Source organism: Taeniopygia guttata, chromosome 3, assembly GCF_048771995.1.
Source record: "Taeniopygia guttata chromosome 3, bTaeGut7.mat, whole genome shotgun sequence".
Taxonomy (NCBI): domain Eukaryota; kingdom Metazoa; phylum Chordata; class Aves; order Passeriformes; family Estrildidae; genus Taeniopygia; species Taeniopygia guttata.
Genome location: NC_133027.1, coordinates 73,110,334 through 73,134,816, shown reverse-complemented (window position 1 = coordinate 73,134,816; position 24,483 = coordinate 73,110,334). Strand labels below are relative to the sequence as shown.

General features: G+C 43.3%; 1 protein-coding gene across 3 annotated transcripts; it reads right to left on the bottom strand.

Moving 5' to 3' along the window:
• Nucleotides 1-1,193: 1,193 nt before the first annotated feature.
• Nucleotides 1,194-24,479, bottom strand: CAPN9 (calpain 9). 3 transcript variants are annotated; one of them, XM_002191403.5, is made up of 20 exons: nt 24,009-24,478; nt 18,636-18,705; nt 18,098-18,216; nt 17,358-17,491; nt 16,832-17,000; nt 16,243-16,326; nt 15,911-15,996; nt 14,033-14,110; nt 13,044-13,204; nt 12,083-12,240; nt 11,237-11,445; nt 10,550-10,586; nt 9,348-9,428; nt 8,785-8,842; nt 8,161-8,225; nt 5,765-5,833; nt 4,291-4,369; nt 3,518-3,634; nt 2,431-2,489; nt 1,194-1,608 (listed from the first exon to the last, which is right to left on the bottom strand). In XM_002191403.5, the coding sequence occupies exons 1-20, from the start codon at nt 24,219-24,221 to the stop codon at nt 1,582-1,584; spliced, it is 2,073 nt and encodes a 690-aa protein (XP_002191439.4). In that variant the 5' UTR covers nt 24,222-24,478; the 3' UTR covers nt 1,194-1,581. The 3 variants fall into 3 exon arrangements, 2 of the variants coding, with proteins under 2 accessions (XP_002191439.4, XP_072783230.1); XR_012055129.1 differs by lacking the exons at nt 1,194-1,608; nt 2,431-2,489 and having other exon boundaries at nt 3,520-3,634; nt 5,761-5,833; nt 24,009-24,479; XM_072927129.1 differs by lacking the exons at nt 1,194-1,608; nt 2,431-2,489; nt 3,518-3,634 and having other exon boundaries at nt 4,237-4,369; nt 5,761-5,833; nt 24,009-24,479.
• Nucleotides 24,480-24,483: the final 4 nt, after the last annotated feature.

Below are 24,483 nucleotides of genomic sequence, written 5' to 3'. Positions count from 1 at the left end.
CCAAGCTTGTACAGTGAACCAAATCTGTGATTTGGGGGTGTTTTTGTTTCAAGTGTGTGACTGAATGTTCGTAGGACTGTCTAGATTTTAATCCAAACTTTCACAAATGTAGACAGCTGTCTCTGGTGCTGTAAAAGAGCATACAACCAGCACATCTGAAAATCAATACACTTCATGGGAATCAGTACCTCAGTTAATCAAATACTGCGACCATCAGCTTTTGCTTAGCTTCCAGCTAACTCCAGAGTATTTTCTGCATAGTTACAACATTGTAACTCCTAGAAAAAAGGAAAGTTGGCATTTTAAACACCATGATCTCTATGTTTTTTCACAGTTTGAGCTTCACCTTTACTGCAGCTTGATTTTCTTTCCTGAATTGTTCATTAGGTCTAAATCTAGAGAAAACAAAACCCTGTCTGTCTCAGTGACCCCAGACAGTAGAGAATGCAGGGCTAGCCTAGGGCCATCTGTTACACTGCGAGAAAGGTTTTAGGAAACAAAGCCAGCCAGTTGATTCATTATAAAATAGACACAAGTTATGAAGATTATCATGGAAACAAATCCTATGAAGACCTCTTAAGTCTCTGGCTGCTGTTACTGTTACTTTTTAAGTCAGCACTGGCTACCCACATCACATGAATAATATTGTGTAAGTCACAGATGCAAAATAGCATCTGCAGAGATCAGGACCTTACTGATGGGTACATTTAGTTAATCTAAAATTATTACAGTTGTTCTTCTGGAGCATGGCTGGTGTGGGACACAATTTCAGACTGTCTGGAGGAAAAGGGCCCCATGCAAGTGCTCAGTGTCTCAGAGGTCACGTGTTTCTCTGAAGATGATGACAAACTGTGTGCAACTCTGCAGAGATGGGCCTATGGGACACTCACTGGCTACACAGCAAAATGTGAAGCAGAGGAATTTTGTTGGTAGCACAGAAAAGAGTAGGAAAATGTGAGATGCAATAATTCTTCCCTAAAGCACACCTGTGATGAATGTCAAACCTTAGCTTAACCATCCTTCTAAGGAACCCTGGATCTGGGACCACAACTATTAAGAAGTGACTTTTCATCCACACAGTCCCTAGTCTTTCTTTGTCCACAGTTCACCAGACTGCAATCCATGTGGCTAGGACAGGGTACTTGCCATGTAGCCACACATTATGCCCAGAAATAAATTCCAAACGGAACAAGTTTTATGCAACCTTGTATTTTTGAAAGCCCCTTACAGTAATCAGTAGCCAAGCAGCAATAAAGACTTTTAATTACTGTAGTCTGTGCTATGCTGAAAATAAACACAATTCTATTTCATAAGAACCTGTGGTCATTCAGGAACAACAGTTTAAGCCTGCCTGAGAGGCATGTGTGCTCCATCCAAATGCTCAGTGCCAAATCCAGTACTAGGCTCTACCAAAAACACATGATCTGACACTTTAACTCATCCACAAGGATGGAGAACAGAACATGTTTCTCTGCAGGAAATCTCCTGGTGAAGTTTGCATGTGAAGGGGACCTCAACTCTTGGGGCAAAAGTCTCAGCAGCAAAGTCGCAAGAAACTCCTGGCATCCAAATCAGATTTCTTCAGATGTTCATTGCCAGGTTGATAAACTAGTATCAGAAAAAGATCAACTTTACAATTAAGTATTTCAGACCCTTCTCCCTCCCCATGTCTTTCCCCAAATGAGAGCCATTCCCAAGCAGTGCTTTGCTCTGAATTGACCCCAGGCAGGAAATAGGACCTATGCTCACTTGGCTTTTACATCCTGTCATTAAGGAGAGACCTCAGCCAGCAGGAAGGAATAAGGCAAAGCGCTACATGCTGGAAACAGCAGTTATTTTATTTGCATCCCAGCCATCCACATTCATTCCCACATTTCTTTTCCCTGGGAATTCATTGTGCCTCACCCCAGGAAGCTTTGGCTTAGTGTAAAATGAGAGATGGCTCACAGCGACAGGGAGACAAGGAGAGCACAAGAAAGCAAGAAACCTTTGCTGCAGATTTTGAGAAGCAAATGATAGACATGCACAGGCGAGGGTGATTTGAATTCCTGGGGGATTCAGGGAGAGTGAAAGACTCCACCCCCCCACCCCCCACCACCACCATTCCCATCTGCTCTTTCCTCTTTCCCCCACTGAAACCTGGCACCCAAGGAAGGGAAAAACGCAAAGAAACTAGAAAGGGGCATGGGAATCTGTCAATATGCCACAGGGCAAGGAAGGAAAGAAGGAAATAGCACGGAGGAGATTTAATCAGTGTGTGGGCTGTAGTAGGCTGTAAAATTCCAGCTGTGGTGAAACCTATAGCAGATACCCTACTGCATTCTCATGGACACCTGAAGTGTCATGCAGAAATACTCCAGCTCGAAGAAGAGGACAAAGCTCTAGAGAAACCCCATCACTTTGTCAATGTTTATGAATCTGTGCTCATACCTCGCCTATATTCAGGTTAATGAACTCCTTGTTTTTCACACTCAGTGCTTGGAATACTCCTGAAATGAGAAAGGGACAGCAGTGCTATAAATACACCTCATTTGTATTCACATACGAGCTCTCCCGCCCACAATGATGGATGAGTGTCCATGCCAAGGCCTGGTGCAAAGGCAGATTTCTTAGGATTGCTTGGTGGTGGCAGCTTCTCTGACAGAGCAAAGTCCTTGCAAGAGGAAATGTCTTGCTGACTTAAGGCCTTTATGCAAGGTTCTCTTCAGGACTTGTCTAGAAGAGGTGTCTGAATCTGCTAAACAGTCAGATTTGGAGTACACTCTGAAATTAAACCAAGCAATTTGCATTTCTTTATATATCTTATTTAACTTCTATCGCCCAGAAATCTAATAATTCTATTGCTACAGTCAAGCCAGAAAGTAAAGAGAAGAACAAAACAAAACAAAAAAATCAGTGAAGAAAGTTGATTTTTCTTCTCATAGAGTGAATTGAGTTTTATTTGAATTTTCAGCCACACTAATTGATAACTTCATCCAGCCATTTATCCAGCCTTTTAACTTATCTCTACTACTGCTGCTTTGTAATGAGAGTGACCCTGTGCCAGAAGTGAACAGAGACCTTGGGTGCCTTGATGTACAGAGAACCACACCTGAAGCCAAAATGGAATATGTCGTGTAAAAGGTATAGGAGATACCTTGCCCAAGCGCATGCCAATTTTCTCTTTCCATGAGGCACAAGTAATATATGAACCTTGAACTTGTGTGATCCCAAATAAATCTCCTGGGTAAGCCACAAGAAGGGTTACAACATGGGCTTTACCAGCATTCTTCACATGCCTTCAACATTGCTGCAGAGTTTATGTAGCAAGCTCTATTCACATGGGGAAATTTTCCATTGGCAGCAGAACATTTTTCACGTTACAGGAGAAAAGCCATCCTACATGCAAATGCTAAACACAGCTCCTTTCTGTTGGCCTTGTACTCAATCTCAGATATTGTGCAACATGCTCAACAGCCGAAAGCAGAACAATTTCTTTTTCAAAGGGGATGAAATTCCAGAGGAAAAAGATACTCACGACTCGCATTCTCCAGGCGTATTAGGCAGTTCAGAAAATCACCAAATTCAATCTGGAACTGCTCATCAGAGTATCGGAGGACAATCAGTTGCAACAGGTAATTGTTGAGCTGGTATCCTTCCCAAACACACACGCACAAAAAAAGTGAGCAACCTCACACGTCAGGGGGAATCTACAGGGGATCTCTATTAACTAATCTTGAAAAACACTTAATGGGAGGATACTCAGTGTCACACATCCGTCCAGAAAGAGATCTAACCACAAAGTTCCTTAAGTCTGCAATGAATAACAAACTCTGAACAGGAAATTTTTCAGGCACTGCAGATCCTAGTCCATGCACACTATGATGTATGAGAGGCCATTCTGTCTTCTTGAATTTGGAGGGATTTCTGCAAAATTATCTGCTTTAATAAAAATAAGTTGTGATGAAATACTAATGCAGTGATTTCTCTTCATAGCCGCTTACTCGCTATTCCTTCAACCCTTGAATGTAGATGGACTCCGAATTTGCCTGTTTCAAGGTCTAACCCTACACATGTGCAGCCCTGTTGAGTTTAACAGAGCTCAATAAAATATAGAGATTGCTCTGCTGCCTGCCCTTCAATACTGAGGGTAACTGGGGCAAAGTTCCCCTATTCAATGTGCCCAGGTTCTCTCTGGGGTTTAGACCTCCTTCCTGTTCAGGAGTACCTGGACTGTGTGCTTGATTGTCCTCTTCACTCACGCTGATCTGCCCAACAGGTTTAGCAGATAAAGTGCAGTGCTTGTCTTACCTGCAGCTTTGAGAGCACCACGAAGCTCATAAGAGGACATGCAGCCAGATTTATCAAAGTCAAATTGAAGAAAGATACTCTGTTATGAAAGGAGCACACAGAAAGCTCAGTACTAACATATGAAAAGGGGCACAGATACAGCACAGAAAGGCAAGGTGTTTATCTCCAACTGCATAGCATAAGCACTTAAGAAAGCTGACAAGGCTTTGGTCTAGATCCAGTCTGATTTTATAATGGAGGAGCAAATCTTGGTCCCAATTCTTTTTGTCATATGGACAGGTTGTTCTGACTTAAACAAGTACTGCCAAATCCAAGCATTTAAAAAAAAAATGAGTTGCTCTTCATTAAAAATGTAATGATTTTTTAAAAAGTGATTTTAACTACAAAAATGTATTGTTTTTCTTTTAACTCTTAACTAATACATTCTCTTAATCTTCTTTTATGTTTTTCTCTGTAGTTCTGAACACTAGAGACAAATTTTAACATGATGTCACTTAATAATATCACTTATTCATCTGCGTCTAAGTATAAAAGACCTGAATAGCCACATTCATGGTACAACCAAGAGAACTGGTCAAACAGTTTGAGGTTTGACCTATATATTAAGCAATTTGCAAGCTGGAGTTAAATTCCATCCTTTTATTGAGACGGCAAATATGACTCTCCTTTGGAATATGAGTTATTTGGAGCTGTCGTCACATTCAGCTTAAAATTTTCCAGCAAATATATGTGCAAATCAGAGCACAAGGATTTCTCAAGACCCTTGCTGAAACACAATATATCCTTTGTTAAAAGAGATGTGGCATTAGTACCCAGAAAAAGTGTTGTCCATTTTTGATGGGCTAGACAAGAAGCAAAGAAGTGCATATTTTGAATGCTTTGGTGAAGCACAAATTCAGAAAAACCTATTAATGGCCATAAGGAAACAATTATAATGTCTTTTATTTGAATATTCAGTCTGTGGTTGATTCTGCAAGTCTGCTTACTCTTACTGCCATATACAGTGGCAGGGAAAAGTGTTTAAAATTAGAATCGACACTTTCCCAGACTTCAGTACAGTAGACTCTTGAGAGATCAGTAATGAAAATGTAGGGACTTAGGAAATTATTGTTTCCTATTAGTCATGAATCATCACTTTCTTCTTCTGCACGACAGCAGTTATGGAAACTCCTTAAGTTTCCTTTTGATTGGCTTGCTTATTAGTGTCCATTGCATTCCTTATCCCAAACATAGTTGATTAGCTTACAAAAATCTCAGTTATTTCCAGAAAACCATTATGGTTTATCATCATGGAAAACTAAGAATGTCTTTGACTATCCAAAACAAACCCCATGCTTTTAAAACATTTGCTTTGTGTTAAAATTCATGGCTTGAACACACTCCTGTCTCCATTTTTGTCTGCATGTACCTAATAAACTGTTCAGGAAGTAACTAATGAAATGTAGGAAAAATTACAATGGATAATGTCACCTACTATCCATTTCTTCAGTTTTTCCCAGAAAACTTTGAACTCACTGAATTCCAATTTCCCGTTGCCACTGGTCTGGTAATATGAACTAAGGAAAAGGATTGTTATATGAAAGTCCAAATTCAGTCTGAACTTATCAGAGTAGTTCCTTTAAGCAGAAAATGTTGACTGGAAAGCCTATGGTGCTGCTGAAACTGGCACTGGGATTTCTCAAAAGGTAGAGCTCCAGCAGTTACAGTCATGCCTGTGACTGTGATGCTGAAGGAACATTATGTGATATAGAAACACAGCTGAGCAATTCAGTCACTACACAAGGAAGAAGGATTATTCTAAGGCAAGAACACTTTTGGATGTAAATGGGATATAAATGACTCAGAGAATTAAATTACCTGATTAAAACAAATTGCTACTGTACCCAAAGGAGTTAGTCAACCAATGTGCTGTTCAGTATTTTTATCTAGATCTGTCTGTTCTGTTGCAATGGCTCAACCAAAAATTCATGGGAGTAGTGGGATGAGACTGTAGAAATCTGGTCCTTATGGTCTGAAATAAATGCCTGTATAGCAGTCCTAGGAGGCAATGATTAGATCTGCCTGGCCTTCCCTCTGCCTGAAACAAGGGACTTATTTCACTGAGTTATTGATGAATGGAGCACCGTTCATTTCCAGGATGAGACACCTGCTCTGAAATGCTAAATAAGGAATGGTCCCATTCCCCTTCCCTTTTCCATCTTTCCAGGACATAGCCCTTGCTCAGAGGGACACTGGCTCAGTGAGCATTCACAAAGGTCAAAACATGCCAAGCGGGGTCTAGCTAACACCCGCTGTTATTTGAGCTGGTGACATTATTGAGGGCACCCACAGATCCCAAAGAACTTCTCACTTCTGCAAAGGGTTTTTTTACCCAGCCAGGTTCTTCTTTCCAGGGTCATGTAGAACTGTGTCCCTGCTCCTCACCACCCCATGGTGACAATTGCCAGGGAATTCAGTAGCATGTGACACAGAGGAGACTGTGCCAGCATTGACTTGGGTTTTCATTTTTATGGTTTTTATCCTCCATTGTGCTCCAAATAGCATGTCCAGAGTGGGATGATTGTGTCTGCATTCCTTGTGCTTCCAAAGCAGAGGAAGAGATGTCTCCCTATTAATTCAAAACTATGCAGAGATTTGCTTGGAAGCATTGCAAATCATGGAAACTATTCAGTTGTATCCTAAATAGTAAACCTGGAACTGCTGCCATTCTCCAGGGTCAAGCGCAGGCCCTGGCTCTGTGCCGATACCATGTAAGGATGAGATGTGAACATGGACCAGCTCCCTACTGAGGCTTAGTTTTTAAGCAAGAAAATTTAGGACTGGTACTATTTCTCATTGCATGTGCCGGGTGACTAATCTGCATTGAATTTTAATATTATAAACTAGCTTTATCAGGATAAAGTTCTGTCTGCCTTTGTTTTCTCTAAATGTTTGAATGGATATTATCTCTGTCATGGACTGGAGCAACAAAGGCAAAAGATAAGAACATCTCAGCTGAACAAGCAAGACATAAACCAAACATTAGATACTTGCCTTGTTAGGACTGTTTTTTCTCGTGTGTAACAAAACTGTTTATTGGAAAAGCACACTGCAAAAGCAGCCCTACCTGAGGAGAAGCCATCCTAAGCAAACTCAGCAGGAACCAGAACTCTGCAAAGGACAAATCTGGTGGGGAAGCACCAGGGCTGTGATTCAACTCACCTGATGTCTGAGCAGACATTTAGCATCCCTCAGTTAGATATACCTAGAACAATTTAAGTACACCACCCATTTTGCTATCTACAAAGGGAGTCTAGAAAGCTGGCTTAGATGTAGACACCTACACCACAAATGCCTAAATTTGGACAGACAATTCTCACCCACATGTCTGTTTCCTGGAGTCCCAGGAACTAGCTGAAAGACCAGATTTTCCAGTTTTAAATGGATTGTCAAAAAAGAGCTTTGATACCAGCAATTTTCAGCACTGCTGGTCCTTAATTTCTGACCCATAACTTGCATGCACAACTTTGTCTGTTGAATTTAGCCCCCCAGATAAGAGACTTTTCTTGAGTTAAGTTTTATAGGTCTCTTTCAAATAAACAGCAGCTTGAAAAATGCACTGTTCTCTTCAGAAGTAGCTTGAGATTTACTTCTAAAGGTGGTCAGCATTAAAGCATCTGCCTCTAAGTCTGCAATATAAAACAGTTTGTGCTGAAACTCCTAACCCTAAATTTCCAAAATAAAAATCAGGATAAAACAGTCATGTATTTGTGTTTTCTTTGGGTAGTGATCTGCCATGACATTACCAAATCCATTTCTGACATCCACAATATATAGTGTTATGGACAATTATATTCATTCTTCATTTAGCCTCCTTATTTGAAAGGATACATCCATAAGAGAAATGATATTTCGGCATGAAATGAGACTTAAGTTCTTGAATTTTATGTTCTTTGCTGAAAAAGAATAATAATACAAAATAAATTATGGGCAAAGCTGTCTTTTATAAGCAGAAAGGAGAAAATAGGACTAATGAACAGAGATAGCTGACTCTCAGTCCTCATTGTGGGAGGGCTGTGAACTGGAAGATGAAGGCAGCTCTCACCACAGAGAAGTCTCAGTCCAGACAGAAGACGCATTTACTGGAGACATGACAGGAAATACTGTCCTTGATTCGTAAATCAGAAGGTGAGGTTCAGGGAGTGACAGATTTCCCACTGTACAAAGGGCCTGTAGCAGGATCAAGAGCTACATCCAGGTCTTAAAAGTCCCATTCTAGTGCTTGTTTTTCCACAGCATTGTGGCAGTGCAGTGGAGAGCTGGCCTCACTGATCCACTCACATGGACCATGATGGAGGCAGGGCAAGCTTGTGGTTGGATCATGAACCAAGTACTTTCCTCTGCCCTCACTGGCTCAAGGACACCAAGTTGGGGTCATAAGACAGCCTTGAATTTTCTGTATGTAAATTAATTAAATGGCAGAGTCTATAAAGTTATATACAACCCTTAACTTACTTTTTTTTAATACAGCATTCAGAACATATTCAAGCTCTTCTGCAGATATCTCCATGTCCTGCAGAAAAAAAAAAAAAAGGGAAGCATCTGTTACTTGAATGTTTCTGTAATCAGACATACCAAAAACCTTAGAAAACACAAACATCACTCATCTGTACTTTACTGCAAATCAGCAAAAGAGAACCATACAAAACCCAGAAAAAGCTACAAATTTAAGGGCTGGGAAAATACAGGAGTGCTGCTGTTCATAAGTGTGTCTGAAGGAGATCTCAAGCGAGAGTTGTTGATGCTACGAAAACTCAATTGCAACTGAACATTAAACCAGGCAGGCTCCTTCAGAGCTTGAGTTCAAGCTTCAGTCCTCCTGCTTGCTCATCAGGGACTGCATCCTTATCCATCGAGCCACAAGGCATGGTGACATCTGGTGCCCAAACAACACACTACAACTAAGCATACTCCCAAAATATTTTGGGTTTGTTTCATGTATCCATGGCCCTGTATAGGAGTGGAAGTGTTTCCCCTCTTTTTACATCTTGCTCTGACCCAAAGCGTTTTGCACTCACCTTTCCTGAAATCTGCTCAAACAGTGCCCGGAATTGCTTTTCTTCTTCAGTTTCTTGTGGGCTTGGGGTTGGATGTAGGGGCTGCAACACCAACCACACAAGTCCTTATAAGAATTGTAAAACATGACACTTCTCCTGCAAATAGCCCCTCTGTGCACCCTGGACTAGTGTACATCTTAAAATAAGGGTACATATGCTTCTAAACTCCACCAGATCTGAGGCCTCCCAGCTACCTCTATGCCCAAGGAGAGTCTCACTCTCTCATTCCCTTCACCTGAGCAAGTGTACAGCGTGCCATGGCCTTGGTAAAAACCAAGAGCACCCATCCTGGAAAACACTTCTCTCTCCTCTCATCCCACCCTGCACCATTCTGTTTCCCTGGGCCTCCAACAGCCACAGCGCTGTTGAGTTCTCTCCCATGGCATCATCCTGGAACCTTTTGAGAGCAGCAGCCAGAGGTGGCTGCCCTTCAGCATATTACCCAGCACAGATTTATTTTGCTATAGAACATGGCCCTGAGATCACAGAAATGAAGATGTCATTGTTCACTGGGTCCCTGGAGAAGAGTTTTACTAAAGAGGGACAAATCAGATCTTGGCTTAGGTTGTTTCCATGGAAAGGTACACCACAATTAATGGCTTATTTGCAGGGATACACTTAAACAGGAGCTGACTCAGACCCAGCTGCAATTAGTGCTCAGCAGGCAGACCAAGCCATCCAAAAGCAAAAAGAATTCAATCATTTCAGTAGGCACGTGTATCTGTAAGCATTCTCTCTCAAGTCCCGCAGATACTGAGAAGTAAAATAAAGATATTTGTATACAAAATTAATGTAGGTCTATTAGACCTTCTCTTGCCTCTTATTTTTCACAATAAATAAAATTCTAAAATATGTGAACAGCCATGTGTCTCCCCAGTGCTAATGGGTGATGTTTTCACTGCACTCGTGGTGGCTGACACCCACCTCTTGTGCTGGCTGGCACTGACTGCCTTCAAGGGGATGCGAAGCATAATGATTATGATTTTGATTGTTACAGCTCTTTTACCACATTCAGCAGAGCTTAGCATTTCAGTAACATACACAAAGCTGGCAATTGTGTAACATTCCTGTGGAATGAACGTGGTTTATCCAAAGACAGTAAAAGCAATGTGTGCCAGCTTCTGCTGAGCTATTACCTTGCTACTTTAATTCTGTAGACTTACCTCAGGAAGATCAATGGCAACACTTTCATCTAGATCCCTGGAGAAAACAAAACCTTATTTGGTATCTGAAGGTATTCAACATCTGCTTGGGGTGGAAACTTGCTTGTTACCTTTTGCCCAGGTGAATGATAAAACAGGGATTTTTTTACTTAACAGGTTATGTTTAGCTAAAATTCATCAATCAGACTTTTGCACTGTTTAAATTTTGGAATAAGCCCTTAGAACAGACATTAGGCAGGACTCAGGGAGGACACAGCTGTGCATGTCATCTGCTAAAGAATTCATCTCATTCTTTATTCATTATTCATTGTGAACACATTGTTTCCTCAGTATGATTTTTAACATAAAATTGTCTTTTGGACAAACTTTGTGAGGAAATAAACAGGAAGCAAACACTTCATAGAGACCCAGACAGTGCCAGCTAGCAACCCTTCCCTGTTAAACATCCAGCAGATTTATCATGGCACACCCTATTTTCCCACCTTCTCAACTCCTCTCAAAAATAAGTCAGGTTTAGCAAAAATGTAAAAACAAACAAGTACAAACAAAAATCCACAACTGATCAAGAACTTGCCATGCTGGGTCTCTGCTGTAGAGCTGGGTGCCTGGCAGCCACACTCTCCCCAGCAGCCAACAACCACACGTGCAGGGGAGCACTGGAGGGCCCAAAGCTTGCTCCTGACTTACTCAGTGATGGCCTTCTTCTCAGAGAAGATCCTCAGGCAGAAATCTGCCTCCTGGTGTGGCTCAAATGTGGTCGGAATAAGAATGTAATCACCCGGTGGCAGCTTGAATCGGTGGGATACTTCCCTTAAATTGATGTAGGTTTTGCTCCTGGCCTTGGAGGGGTGGTACCTGAAGAAGTCTTTGCCCAAGTGTCCATCTCTGCCTGGGCTCTAGGGAGGGAAAACAAGGCAGTGCTGCACTGGCCAGGGTGTGCTGAGCGCCATAATCCCCCCTTTCCTAATCACGGAGACAAATCCTGCCTGGCACAAGTGTCACCCCAGGCTGTGATCCTGACTCTCATTCCCTCTCCCACGTGCTTACAGCAACTGAGCCCCCACCTTATGGCAAGGACCCATGACCACTGTCCTTTCCCACCCAGACAGCAATTTCAGAGTACTCTGGGACATTGTCTTCCTACTTAAACATGCCCTGCCATCAAACACCACCATTCCAGACAGGGTGTCACAGAGCTGTGACAACACATTCACATTCACTCAAGGACAGGCATCTGTGTGTAATATGCCCCAGGAGGCTCAGAAGAAGTAATATCCCCTCTCCCTAAGCCACGCAGGGGGTGACAGAATCATGGGGCTGAGGGATCTGTCCTAGGAACCCATGGCACCCTGGGGACTCCTAAATTCTCCTCTGAGAGGACTCCATCCTCCACGGGCCTTGATATAACTGTTAGGTTACTTACTGAAGGTTATTTTAGGTGCAAGGGCCCCAGAAATGGGGCAGGGGTACAAACCCAAAGAAAGTTCCAAACACCTATAGTGCAGCTCCTGTGCTGTAGCAGCAAAGGAGTACCTCATAAATAGAGTAGCCAATGGTCAGCATTTCAGCTCCAAGCTTCTTGAGTTTACGCCGATCCTTTTGCATCAGTGCTGCTATGAATGTGCAGTCATCTTGTCCATCGTCCTTCTCTGTCAAATGCAGCTTGATTTGTGGATTTGTCCAGAAAGTCTCTGCCAGTGTAAAGAACACCAGAGAGTTTCTTGACTGAGAATAATAAAGCACCACTACTACTACAAAAATACCCCCACCAAACCAAAAAAAAGATAATAAAGATGAGGTTTCACTCAAAGTCAGTTTTTCCATTAATCGTTGTATTTCTTTCCACTAAGCTTTGCAAAAAATAAGCCAAATCCCAAAGTCCTTCATGGAACTAGGTGTAGAAAAGATTTTAGGCCTTGTGCCTTATTGAGTTACCATGGTTCAAATGAGGTTGTCAGATGAAATTTTGTTAAAATTACATAGCTACAATGATTCCATAGTGCTGGTGCCAGTCTGCACTAACACAGTTTGGATCCAAGTCACAGTTTCAGAGGCACATAAACTTGCTGGCTGATCTGGGCTTTTCGTCTCATTTTACACTTGCTGCTGCAGTCTAACTGGCTTATTTGAACCTATTCCTGCTCATGCAAACATCATTAAGAGGTAAATCAGATACAATGAGCCTGAGAGCAAAACAACCAAAATCTTTAACCTCAAAGTCTCAAGTGGGGCCATATGATCATTTATGGCTTTGTTCATTGCTGGTTTGTTCATTTGAAGAAACCAATCACAGAAAGGTCTTTTCTTTTAAATACAGCACTCTTAAACCACACAGTGGTTTGAGTTTCCTCATTTGTCCCTTTAGCTGGTTCCTGTCAGCTGAACTGTCCTGCATCCACAGTTCTGGCTACAGAGCTCCTCTCTGAAGAGCTATAGCTGAGGGCAGGTAAGATTTCAGTGCCTGCTTCTCATTTTCAAGCTGGTATGTACTTACCTAGAAAATTTCTACATCCTCCTGCGGTGGCTCCCCGGACCCAGCTGCCTTGGTGGATGGTCACTTCCCATTTGTGGGCAGTGCTGTCTTCCAGGGCATCTGGAGTCAGGTTGCAGATCTCAACTTTGTCAAAATGCACTTTGAAATCGTCAAACTTCATCCTGAGTAAAAGATGTGGTAAGGAACAGGCAGCCATTCATTTTTGGAAGGATACCCAGCAGAAGTATTTATCCCCCCCAGAGCCCCAGGGCCATATCACCAATTCCTGGAAAGTAGTTTTGGTGACCACAAATATATGCCAGTGTACAGCAGGAGAGCATTCACTCACTGTGATGCAAAGCACAAGCATCCTTTTTTTATGCATCTCATTCTGACACAGCACAGTCGATATGGGGAGGGGATCACGTGCAAGTCAGTCATCTGCTCTGTCTGAGATCATGAATTTGGTATGAAGAACACTTCACACTTCTAAAGCAATTTCCACCGATTGCCTTCTTTTTTTCTTCTCTTTTCATTTCACTTAATTTCATTTAATTTCTTCAAATTTTCCACAATTTCACACATATCTTGGTACTCTTTTACTTTATGCAACCAGTAGTATTGTTGTTCAGGACTCATTCTCTCCCAGGTGATGCCCAGGTGATACAGTCACCATCATAGGTGATACAGTGCCATACAATGCTCCCTTCTGTATATCCTGCCTTTGTTCATGGGAAGGCTTCAAAGGGTGTTACATTCATGGGACATGCACAGTATTTGAAATACCAGTGCCACTAACTAAGCTGATTTGAGGGTTTTTGCTATTAAAACAGATAACAAAGGGAGACACATGAAACACAGAAAACAAAGGGACCATTCTACCTGCCCTCTCTTAGGCAGAAACTGAAAATTTCATCACACAAAGGCTTCTTCCTTGTTACTTCCTTGTTCTGGCCACTTGCACCTTGATTTCTGATGAGAGTCCCACACTTTAAGAACCTGTGTCTTACCAGAACTCTCCATCATCCCGTGCTGCCTGAGACAGGCGTCTCTGCTCCGATGGGCTGACTGAGCGCCACTCTGCAGAGCTACAGGAAAACAAAACCAAGCTTTAGTACAGGCATGTGGCAATTAATTTTCCCTGGCTCAGAATGACTGGCTGGATGTAACAGCAGGCTGTTCTTCTCTCACATGTGTTTTATTTGTGCAGCTTACACAAACACAGTTGCATTTAAGAGGTTTCCTGATCCCATTGGCACTCATGGTTGCAGAGACCCAATTAATGCAGGCAAAAGCAGCACCAGGCCAAAGATCCAAAAGCTGCTCCAGAGTGGTCTTAAAATGTGTTATTGACATTGGGACTGGTCTCAGTGTTTGGGCTGGAGATAATAGGGCTATTGGTAAAACTCAAGATGTTGGTAAGTAAATACTCTCCTTGAATCTGTATTCCATCTGTAGCACCATCATCTTTTTCACTCTTGTTGCTAATTTAGGGCCAGATGTTTGTTTCAGAATTGAGTCAATGGGAACTGATTAGGTTCCTTCCCCTGCATAGAGAGAGTTAGTGGAGTAACCGGGGCCCCAGGCTAAGTCTTTGCTTCCTTTTCATGCACCCTTTTTGCTCTAGCTGTGGCATATCAAAACCAAACAAAAACCTGATAAAGCTTTCCAGGAAACCTGGAAGTGCACTACTATATTTCCAATTTGACATAATAAACTTAGGGAGTAGAAGGCACCTTGTGTTGTGGTTTTTAATTCCAGCAACCACTGCAAAATGCTAATACAGGCTCCTATATTGACCTGCAAGCCCCTCTTCATCCTGAGTTCCAAACAGCCTCCCAAGTGCAGAGTCAGAGCTCTGCTTTGCAGAGACAGCCTTTTTGATGAACAGCATAAACTGCCAGATGCCTGTCCTGATCATAACCTCTCCATCTTTTTCAGATTGAAGAACTCATTATACACATCAATTATCCATGTTTCTCTTCAAGATAAAGGATCTGAGCTGATGTGGACATATCTAATTTACTTCTGAGCCATGATAAGAACAGGGAAATTTAAAGGAGTCCTACAAATGGTTACATGTCTCAGCAATATTAAAGGGCCAGGCAGGTTATGGTTCTTCTCCTCTGTTTCTATGTGAATTAAAAAAAAAATCTCAGAAGAAAAAGTGAAACAAAAATGAAACAATGTGTATGTGCAAAAATACACTGAACAGTGTGTGTTGGAGAGGAATGTAGTGTTGCTTTTTTTTACTATGTATTTTTTTCATTTTGTATTGTTTGCACTTTGCTTACCTTTAGTAGTAAAACCTGACTGGTTCTCAGGCCAACTGTGCCTGTGTTTTGGGGTCCTTCCACAACTTTGGCATGGAGAGGGTCTCATTGGATGCCCATTTATTATTATTAAGATATTACACCCAATGTGTTTAGAAACTCCAAGCAAAAAAACCCCAAAATAAAGAGAGATGCAAGCTTTTCAGAGGGGGTAATACATTGTCAGTTTCAGCTTATCTGTAGTAGGACAAACTATGGATGTTGTGTTACAAGTACTACAGCAACAGGCTTGTAAATATTTAACCAAAAATATCACACCAAATCTGTAACTTTTACAATTGGGAGTGTATTAATACTAACTTATCTCATTTATATTTGTGCATGATTTCTGCTGATGCTAGGTATTGGGGGCTAAACAACCTCGACAGTGTCCCTGCATTGTGCTGCTTTGAAAATGCTGAGGGGGAGATGCTGTAGGGCAGTAACACTGTTAGGCACATGCAAACTCTTGGTTTAATTTCCCGTGGAGCAGCTGGGGCTGCAGGAAGCCAGCTATGGAGCAGAAGCTGGGATTTGGCCTTTGCGAGGCCAGCGTGTAAGGGACAGTGCACCCACTTGTCACTCCAAGGGCCGTTCCACTCCACCTCTCCCCACGGGTTCCTTATCCTTATGAGCTGCACTTGCCGGCCCCTATAGCTCACCTGGGGGAGAAGAAAATAGAGAAAACATCAGGTGCCAGGATCTAGGCAGCAAGGCTTCTCCAGTGTGCAGAGGCTGGTGTTAACATCTGGGCAAAAGGTGCAGAGTGCCACAGGAGATGTGGGAGGGAAAGTTGGATGGGAATTTGGACAACTTCCCCAGGATAACTTCCCCCATCACCTGAGGCTGAGGGGACACTCCCTTATCTTTTCCCCAGGTGTCTCCTTGCCCCGTGCTGCTGGACATACCTCCTCAATGCCAGTCACAGAGTATGCATGGCCTTTTACAAGACCAAATGGGGTTCGGGCTTCTGACTCGGCAGCACTGCTGGTCTGGAACAGGAGAAAAAAATGCGAATTAACCTCTCACTTCAGAGTGAGATTCACAAGTGGTGCCACCGGGTCCCTTCCAGGCTGACTCTTACTACAAACAAGGAACTTGTCTTTCTGCTCAACCATGGTCCCCTTTTGGGGAAAAATATGGAGGTTGGTTTAAGTGTTGCTCACTCAGAGCAAAAATTATGTGGTTCCAGAGTGGAATTCCTCCTCTGCCCCTGTGATTTTTTTCAGCACCATCTACATTTTCAGGATCTCAATCTTTACTCTCAGACTGAGATCAGGTGTTCACATGGTCTCATTTCTTGTAAAAAGGCCATCCAAGGATGGACAGTGATGATGGTGAAGGGCTCCATCAACCAGCTGAGTATCACACTGCCTAGTTCAATAAAATTTTAACTAGTCTTTGCAAGCAGCAAGCTTCATCAGGAGAAAAAGTGAAACTCAAACTAGAAAACACTGAACCCCAAAGTAAGAAATTGAGACCCCATTTCTTACTTACATCAATAGAGCAGCCCACCATTGAGCATCTTTTCAGGGCTTTTTCTAAGATTTCATAGAAATTGTCAGGAGCCGCCTTAACATCATACATTTCTCCTATACCCCCAGTGAAATCCTCCATGGCCTCTATTGTACTGCCACCCTTCAGAGACTCGTAGCTGCCATTCAACCTGGAAAACACACACTGATTGTGAGAGTTGCTTTCAAGATGTCCATGTTAGAGAGCTTTCTCACACGTGTGTAGAATTGCAGCAATGGCACTGAAGTCAAAATAAGTACCCCAGAGTGTACCCAAGCAGTAGAATCAGGGTCATTCTGCTTCCCTTTTTAGTTGCATTTTTAATTCATCCATTTCTCTGTGTCTTTAAAGCCTGGGGAGGGGTGTTCTTTCTTAAGTGCCAGTTGTCAGGCTGGCAAGGGCAGTAGCAGAAGCTAGAAGCTGCTCACTAGAGTTGTGAATACCATATGAACAAACTGTGAATAATGTATGTACAAGTAGCAAATTATGTATGTGCAGCGGGACTTACTTGGCATAGGCTTTCTCTAGTAAGGCACTCCAAAATTCATTGAGTTCAGCTGAGTGCAGGAAAACCAGGCGGCCTTTGAAGGTGGGTAATCGGTCATCAATCACGACATCCAGCCACTCGTTGTGCTGCCAAAACTGTTTAGAAAGGATGGTGCATGAGTTCACTGACAGCACAGCATTCCCTGAGAGCACGACTATGGTGTCCCAGAATTTCTAATTGTAAGATGGTGACAATCATAGGCTCAATTAGAAGACAAGTAAATCATCTGTTCCTGCTCTGCCCTGCAAGGCTGCTCTCTAGGAAGGGTGATCTCTCTTGAGAAAACATTAAGACTAAATGTGTAGACTTGTACTGTAGCTCCTTGCCTGGATAATGTCAATCACGTACCGACACCAGTGTTCACTACATAATTCAAAACTCCTTTAGGACACACGTGTGTTACAGATCCAGTTCCACTCCTTTAAGGACTCATATCCTAAGTAAGGTGTGTGTGTCCAGGAAAATGTGAAATTATTTCTAAAGCTATATATCTGTTCACAAAATAGGAGTGGCTATGTTTGTGCCTGTATGAGGCTGATGTAGCCCTCTAGTTTGTTTCTTAAAACATGAACAACAATGTAAGCTCAGAAATCCTACTTTTTTCAGTGTCTCCTCTGCAGTACCTGTCAGCCTCACTGCAAAATACACCATGAAATGTAATGACAGAGATGTGTTCATTCTGTGACAGATGTTCACCTTACCTGGAAGTGAAATATTCCAGCATAATCCGGCCCAAAATTTTGGTCCAGTGGCACCACTCTTGCTAGTGTTTTTTCATTCAGTGTGAGAGAAGCAATGGCTGCTAATAGCCAGCAGTCACCTGTGGATTGAGAAGGGGGAAAAAAGAGAAAAAGGGGCCAGAGGAGATGTTAGCTGCCACTTCCCCTGAAACCCAAAAGACAGCCTGCATGTCCCCAGAGAGGGTGTCCCTGCCTGGCCAGGGCAGACCGTGTTTCAGTCTGGAGGGGCTGATATACAAAAGACTCCCTTGGGCTCACATTACCCTCAAGTGAAGATCCTTCCTTGATCTTGAATCCCACTGCACCAAGAGGGTCCCTGGCATGGATGGGTGGGAGCTATCCAGGAAGCAGCTCTGGGCCAGGCAAGCCTGGGCAGGACCTCCAGCTCCACTGCTCCCACCAGCACAGGAGGGAAGACATCCCCTCCTCTGTGAGGACACTGCTGCTGCTCCCCACAGTGTGGAGACATGAACACATCCACCCAGGAGGAATCACTCACCAAGATCCCCTTGACAAATGTCAGTTCTGGTGGCTCCTCCAAGGATAAACTTGGGGTCTTTGACAATATCCTGCAACAGTGAGACAGAAAAATTACTTAGAATTTCTAAGGAAAAATAGGAAAATATCACCATCACTCTGAACCAGAGTTGCAGCAGTGCTGACAAACCCTGTGTGCCACAGGGTACACAAAGCTGTATTATCCTGCAGCAGTGTTGCCATCACAAAGAACAAGATGGGGAATCCTTGCTAATTAATTACAGTATAGAGCAATTAAAGAATCAACTATCCTTATTTTTTTCATAATTAGTTGGCTGCTAATGAAAGGCTGGCATTCTTTATTCATCTGTAGGCAATTGTTAAAATATCATAGCACAAACTCATCCAGAAGATTGATGTCAGGCTGCAGCCCTGGTTAACAAGGCTTTTTTTTTTCTTGCTTTCCTCCAATGGCTGAAAAAAAAAATAAAATTGGCAATTTACTTCTAACTAAACTAGTTATTTACTTGCATGTAATACCTGAAACATACAGTGTCTGACAACCATGAAAAAATTTTGTCCTCAAAAAAGCAAACAACAAAGACAGCTTCAGTCCTGCTAATTTTTAGGACGAGCTAACACTACCCACCCCATGTGGTCAGAGGGAATGGGGCTCATGGTGGCATTACAGCAATTCTCAAGCATTCATTAGTCTGGTTTAGTTCAATTACTAGTACCATGGCTGGATAGAAAAATTATAGTGATAAAAAAATAAATGTGGTAGGAATTCTTCTCTTCTCTTCTCCATTTCCCCATGAACTGTACTGAATGCAATTGGTTGAACTGAATGGACAAGGGGAGAGGAGAATATCTAATATATTACTGGAGGAATATGCCTGTAGTTAATCAGCCTGCCGTGATACATTATTGCAGACCCTGTGGCAGGAAGCAGATCCTTCTGCCTAAGTGGCAAATGAAATAAATTAATGGGGAGGGCGGGGGAAATAGAAGAGCACATTCAGTCATTTAATCCCTGCATTTGCCTAGATGAAATTGAGTTGCTTTGCTTTCATATCACTGCCTTCTCTCAGACCATAGGGCAGAATACTGATATCTTTGTCCAGCTTCCTGCGCTTATTGCTGAAGCACCTGCTGCTGAGCCAGGGCACTGCCTGCAGTGAGCCAGCACTGTCGGAACTCAAAATGTCCCTCAGACATTTTCAGAGGTTCCAGGCCTTGGTCAGAAGCATTTTAGACCCTGGCAAGCAGCTGAAAATAGCTGTGATTTTGAGTTTGAGCCATGGAATGAGTTACCAACTTTGAAGGTGGAACAAGCGGTCACAGAGGGTTAGATGGTATAGTAGAATTAATTACAAATTAGAGGGGAAAAATTTTTAGTGTTGTACAGGGGGGTTTTAACACCTGTACAGGGGGGTTTTACTTTGTACAAGGGGGTCAGGAATTCTAAGATGGAGGAAAGTGGGCCTGATCCTGTTCTTCCTCCTTCTTCTTCCTTGCCTCCATGTTCTTGGTGATGTTGGCACTCACAGATTGGTTTAGAGTAGAAAAGTACATTGAAACATAGGTAGTAGGTATTGGGGAAAATCTGTAAACATGGAACACGTAATGTATCATATAAAAGATAGCAGCAGCCCTGGGCAGGGAGAGAGAAGACAAAGACACCGGACAGTGAGGGTGTCAGGAGAGTGTGTGTGTCTCTGCCTGGGCCGCTGACCAAGGCAGCTGTGGCGGGCGAAGACAATCTTTTAGATAACTAGCAATAAACTGCCTTGAGACCGAACAACAAGAGGCTGTGGAGTCTTTCTTTGGAAGCACGGGTTGGAGGAGAGACTTTACCACCACACGAGACCCCTGAATCAATCCCGGTGTTCTCACACAGCACTGCTGCTGCGGAGCTCCCCGTGCAGAGGCAGGACCCAGGAGGAAGCTGCTTTGCACATTTCTTGTTTGCCTATGCTGGGGAGGAGGCGGTGGCCAGGCTGTGCCTCAGGCACAGGTGCCCCGGGGAGGAGGTACCACAGAACACCATGTCCCCAGACCGTGTGGAGCAAAGGGAAACAAACAGCAGCTCCTCCTTACGTGGCCCGCCTGCTTGCTAAATACACTCGGTCTCGTTGGGACTGGGCACGAGCAATAAAACCACAGCTCGTTGCCTTTAGACATTGATACAGCAATGGCTGATGTTGTTGATGTTCAACAACACACTTTGTTTTAGCACCATTGCTCTCAGGAGACGTAATTCTCATTGCAACTAATGCATTTAGCTGTTACCAAGAAGCCCTGTGTGTTAGCAAGGGACAAGATAAAAACCTTTCCACGGACATAGGTTTGATTCATGACTCATTGTTTATTACACATCTCTGTAACTCATACATGGGAAAATGTCTTCAACCTCATATGTCTAGAGGAATCAAAAAAAAATCAATTAAAAGGAATTGAAAGGGTGTTGACTGGACTTGTACCACATTCTCTGCTGAACAAAAGAGAACACTCAACAGTTTTTGAGTGGGTGTTGCAAAAATAATATTAATTTTAAAAGGACTTTCAGGTGGTATAATAATATATCAGACTTTCAGTGTATTAAAGGACAAAACCCAGCATTCACACACAGCACGCAGTAATTTCAGGATTCACCTGCACAAAGATATTGCCTGGAAGTAGGAACATACAGTCTTCAGAGAGATGAAACATAGTGACCCATGACTGTCCTGATGCTGCACTAAAGCTGTGTTTCTTTAAACCCAAAAGAAAAGAAATTGCATCCCAGTGCCTGTCTTGCAGTGGTAAAGGGGGTGCATAGAGCCCTAAAGCACGCTGGGAGTGAGATTGTTTAGGTTATTTTTGTGATTACATTTCTCTGCCTGGTTCCAACCTGTCATACTGGTTGTCCATGGCTGTTCATACTAGGAATATTTCTTTCTTACTTCCTCCTGTAGACCATAGACTCATTTGAAATTGGTAAAACCGTTTTGTCTTTCCTTTTTGGGTTGGGTTTTTTTCATTCTTCAATTTATATGTCTACCTTTCCCAGTCACAGAGGAGAGGAGAGGGAGAGGGAGAGGGAGAGGGAGAGGGAGAGGGAGAGGGAGAGGGAGAGGGAGAGGGAGAGGGAGAGGGAGAGGGAGAGGGAGAGGGAGAGGGAGAGGGAGAGGGAGAGGGAGAGGGAGAGGGAGAGGGAGAGGGAGAGGGAGAGGGAGAGGGAGAGGGAGAGGGAGAGGGAGAGGAGAGGAGAGGAGAGGAGAGGAGAGGAGAGGAGAGGAGAGGAGAGGAGAGGAGAGGAGAGGAGAGGAGAGGAGAGGAGAGTTTGTAATTAAAAAGGATTTAAAATGATTGCTAAACAAAATCACTAAATGTCTGAATCTTGGAGCACTTCACTTATGTAGAAAGTCAGATATTCATCTGATACATATCCACATAGCTCACTGATTGCCATGGGAGATTTACAGTTTAGTGCTAGTTGAAGGCCTTGCTCATGCTGCTACAAATATGCATATATGCAGATATATGTATGTCAAAGTAATGAGAAAGCCTTCTCTACTCTCATTACTACAGATTAAATTCTATCAGATTGTAAATCAGAAGATTTGGATTATTTGTCCCTGCAATTACCCTCATGTACTGTGCTACACTTCAACCAAGCTACTGTAAAATACTGGTGGGAGAGGCAGTAAAAACCAGTCACCATGAAAAGAAGTTGGAATATAGACACCCTGCACAGAGGCCATGCTTTTGTGCTCACCCTCTCCAGCTGTGGCAATGCACCTAGCCCCAGGCCCATGTTCCCTTTGCAAACTAAAATGTGTTAAATTGAAATTGTTACACCACCTCTATTTTGCTGCTGCTCCTGATGGGTAATAGAGATGAAACTGATTTAGTTTAAATGCTGAGGAGCCAGAGCAGAGCATAACTAATACCCTGTCCTTACACATCCTCTCAGCCTCCCCTGAGTTTTATTTCTCACTGTGTGTAGGGGGAATTGGAGTGTAAAGGCAGATGCCATTTGAGGTAACTTACTCATCCTGGAAATGTTTCAGGTTCAGCACACAAAGATCCTGAAGAAAACAGACCATTCCCCACTACCCCTGTGCACCATACACAAGCTCTCAACCATCCCTGGTCCCATTTTACACCAAATTTTAACTATTCCAAGCCCAAAAAAGACAAACTAGCACCTAAGAACTGAGCAAAGGAAAACTTTTCTTTAGGATTTAGTGTCACAGCCATGTGTATTTTTGATGCCTCATAGCACTCTAGAGTCACCACACCCGAAGCATCTCAGCCTCACAGCCCTCTCCTGTGCTGGGAGGGCAGCCCCACAGGCCACTTGGCTTTCTGGAGCACAGATAAGCAGCAGTACCTCTGGGGGCTGCACTTAGCATGTGTTGGGATGTCCAATTTTTTTCACAATTGAAACTTGTCTAGGAGTAACAGCTTTTATTCTGCTCTGTATCAGCACTATGTTAACTACCAGATGCTGAGGCACTGAATGTGTATCACTGGGAACTAAGATAATTTAAACCCTTCTTTAACCTTACTTTGTTCTTTCTCTCCCTTGGTATCACTATCACCAAAGAAAAGTTTTTTATAAAGGAAGAAGCTTACAGACTATGAAGAAAGCCCAGAATAAACATCATTCCTTAGCAAAGAAATGACATGTTGCCGCATTTTTGCTTTGGTTATTAGTTACCGAGTGAAGGGGGAAGAAGGAACCTGGAGTGATGCTGGGTTTGTGATCTGAGAGTATGTGACTGGTGCAGCTTCAGGCTGCCACTGTGTTATTAATGACTGTTATGCAAGATGCACTAAGAGATACTCACTGAGCCCTTGGCTACTGCTGAATGCCTCAGTAACCACGGCATGCAATTGTAATCTCTCAGCGTTCCCTGATGGGAGTGAGCAGGTAAGTGAAAGACTCTAGTACTCTAAAAGTTGAAAGGTTTGAATTTTTGAAGTTGATCTTAATTATGAATTTCCTACAAAAACAACACACAATTTTACACAGTTAGAACATTATCATAACGTATTTACCCTTAACTCCCTGTGTGCCCTCTTATTTTCATCTTTTGTCTGGCAATAACGTAAGAGAGAAGCTAATTATGAGTTCTTTAAACATGCACATAAACACACATGCATAAGTGTGTCTGTACAACCAGTTACACCTGAAACATGGGGTGAAGCCTTCCAGCCCTTTCATCCTGCAGCTTGAGCTATTCGTGGGGGGCATCCCCATCCTGAGCCACTGATCCTGAGGTGGGAAGGGCTTCCCCCCACGCTTGATCTCCACATCTCCCTGAACACGTACTTGGTGCAACCCCGAAGCACAGCTGCCTGACCTTGGGCAGGACGGGAGGCACAAACGCGACGGCATACTCACCCCAGGCCTCTTCCAGACGAAGGGAATGGGTGGGTTTTCACTGAAGAAGAGAGACGAGTTGCAGGCGGGGAAGTCGGGATCCTCAAAGAGGACGCCCCTGCGCAGGCACTCCTGCTTCAGCTGCTCGTAGCCCTTCCCCGAGCTGTGCGTGCCACGGGCTCCCCCGGGATGCGCAGCCGGCCGCGGCTTCGAGTCCTGGTACAGGTAGGGCATGTCTGCCTCCCTCCTGCCCGGGACAGCCCGGCGAGACAAGGCTGGGGACAGAACAGGTGGGAAAAGAGAGGGGAGCAAGGATACAAAAATGTCTCGCGTGCCTTGTGAAGGACAAGGGGGTGGAAAGGACTCTGTGACGGAGGAGCCGGCAGTATCCTCCAGCCCTCCTCCGTGTCACCTCCTTGAGCTGCTGCTGAGTGAGGCTGACCTCCCGGCTGCTCTGCACAGCCCAGAGACAAACACCCTGAAAGCAAACAGGGAG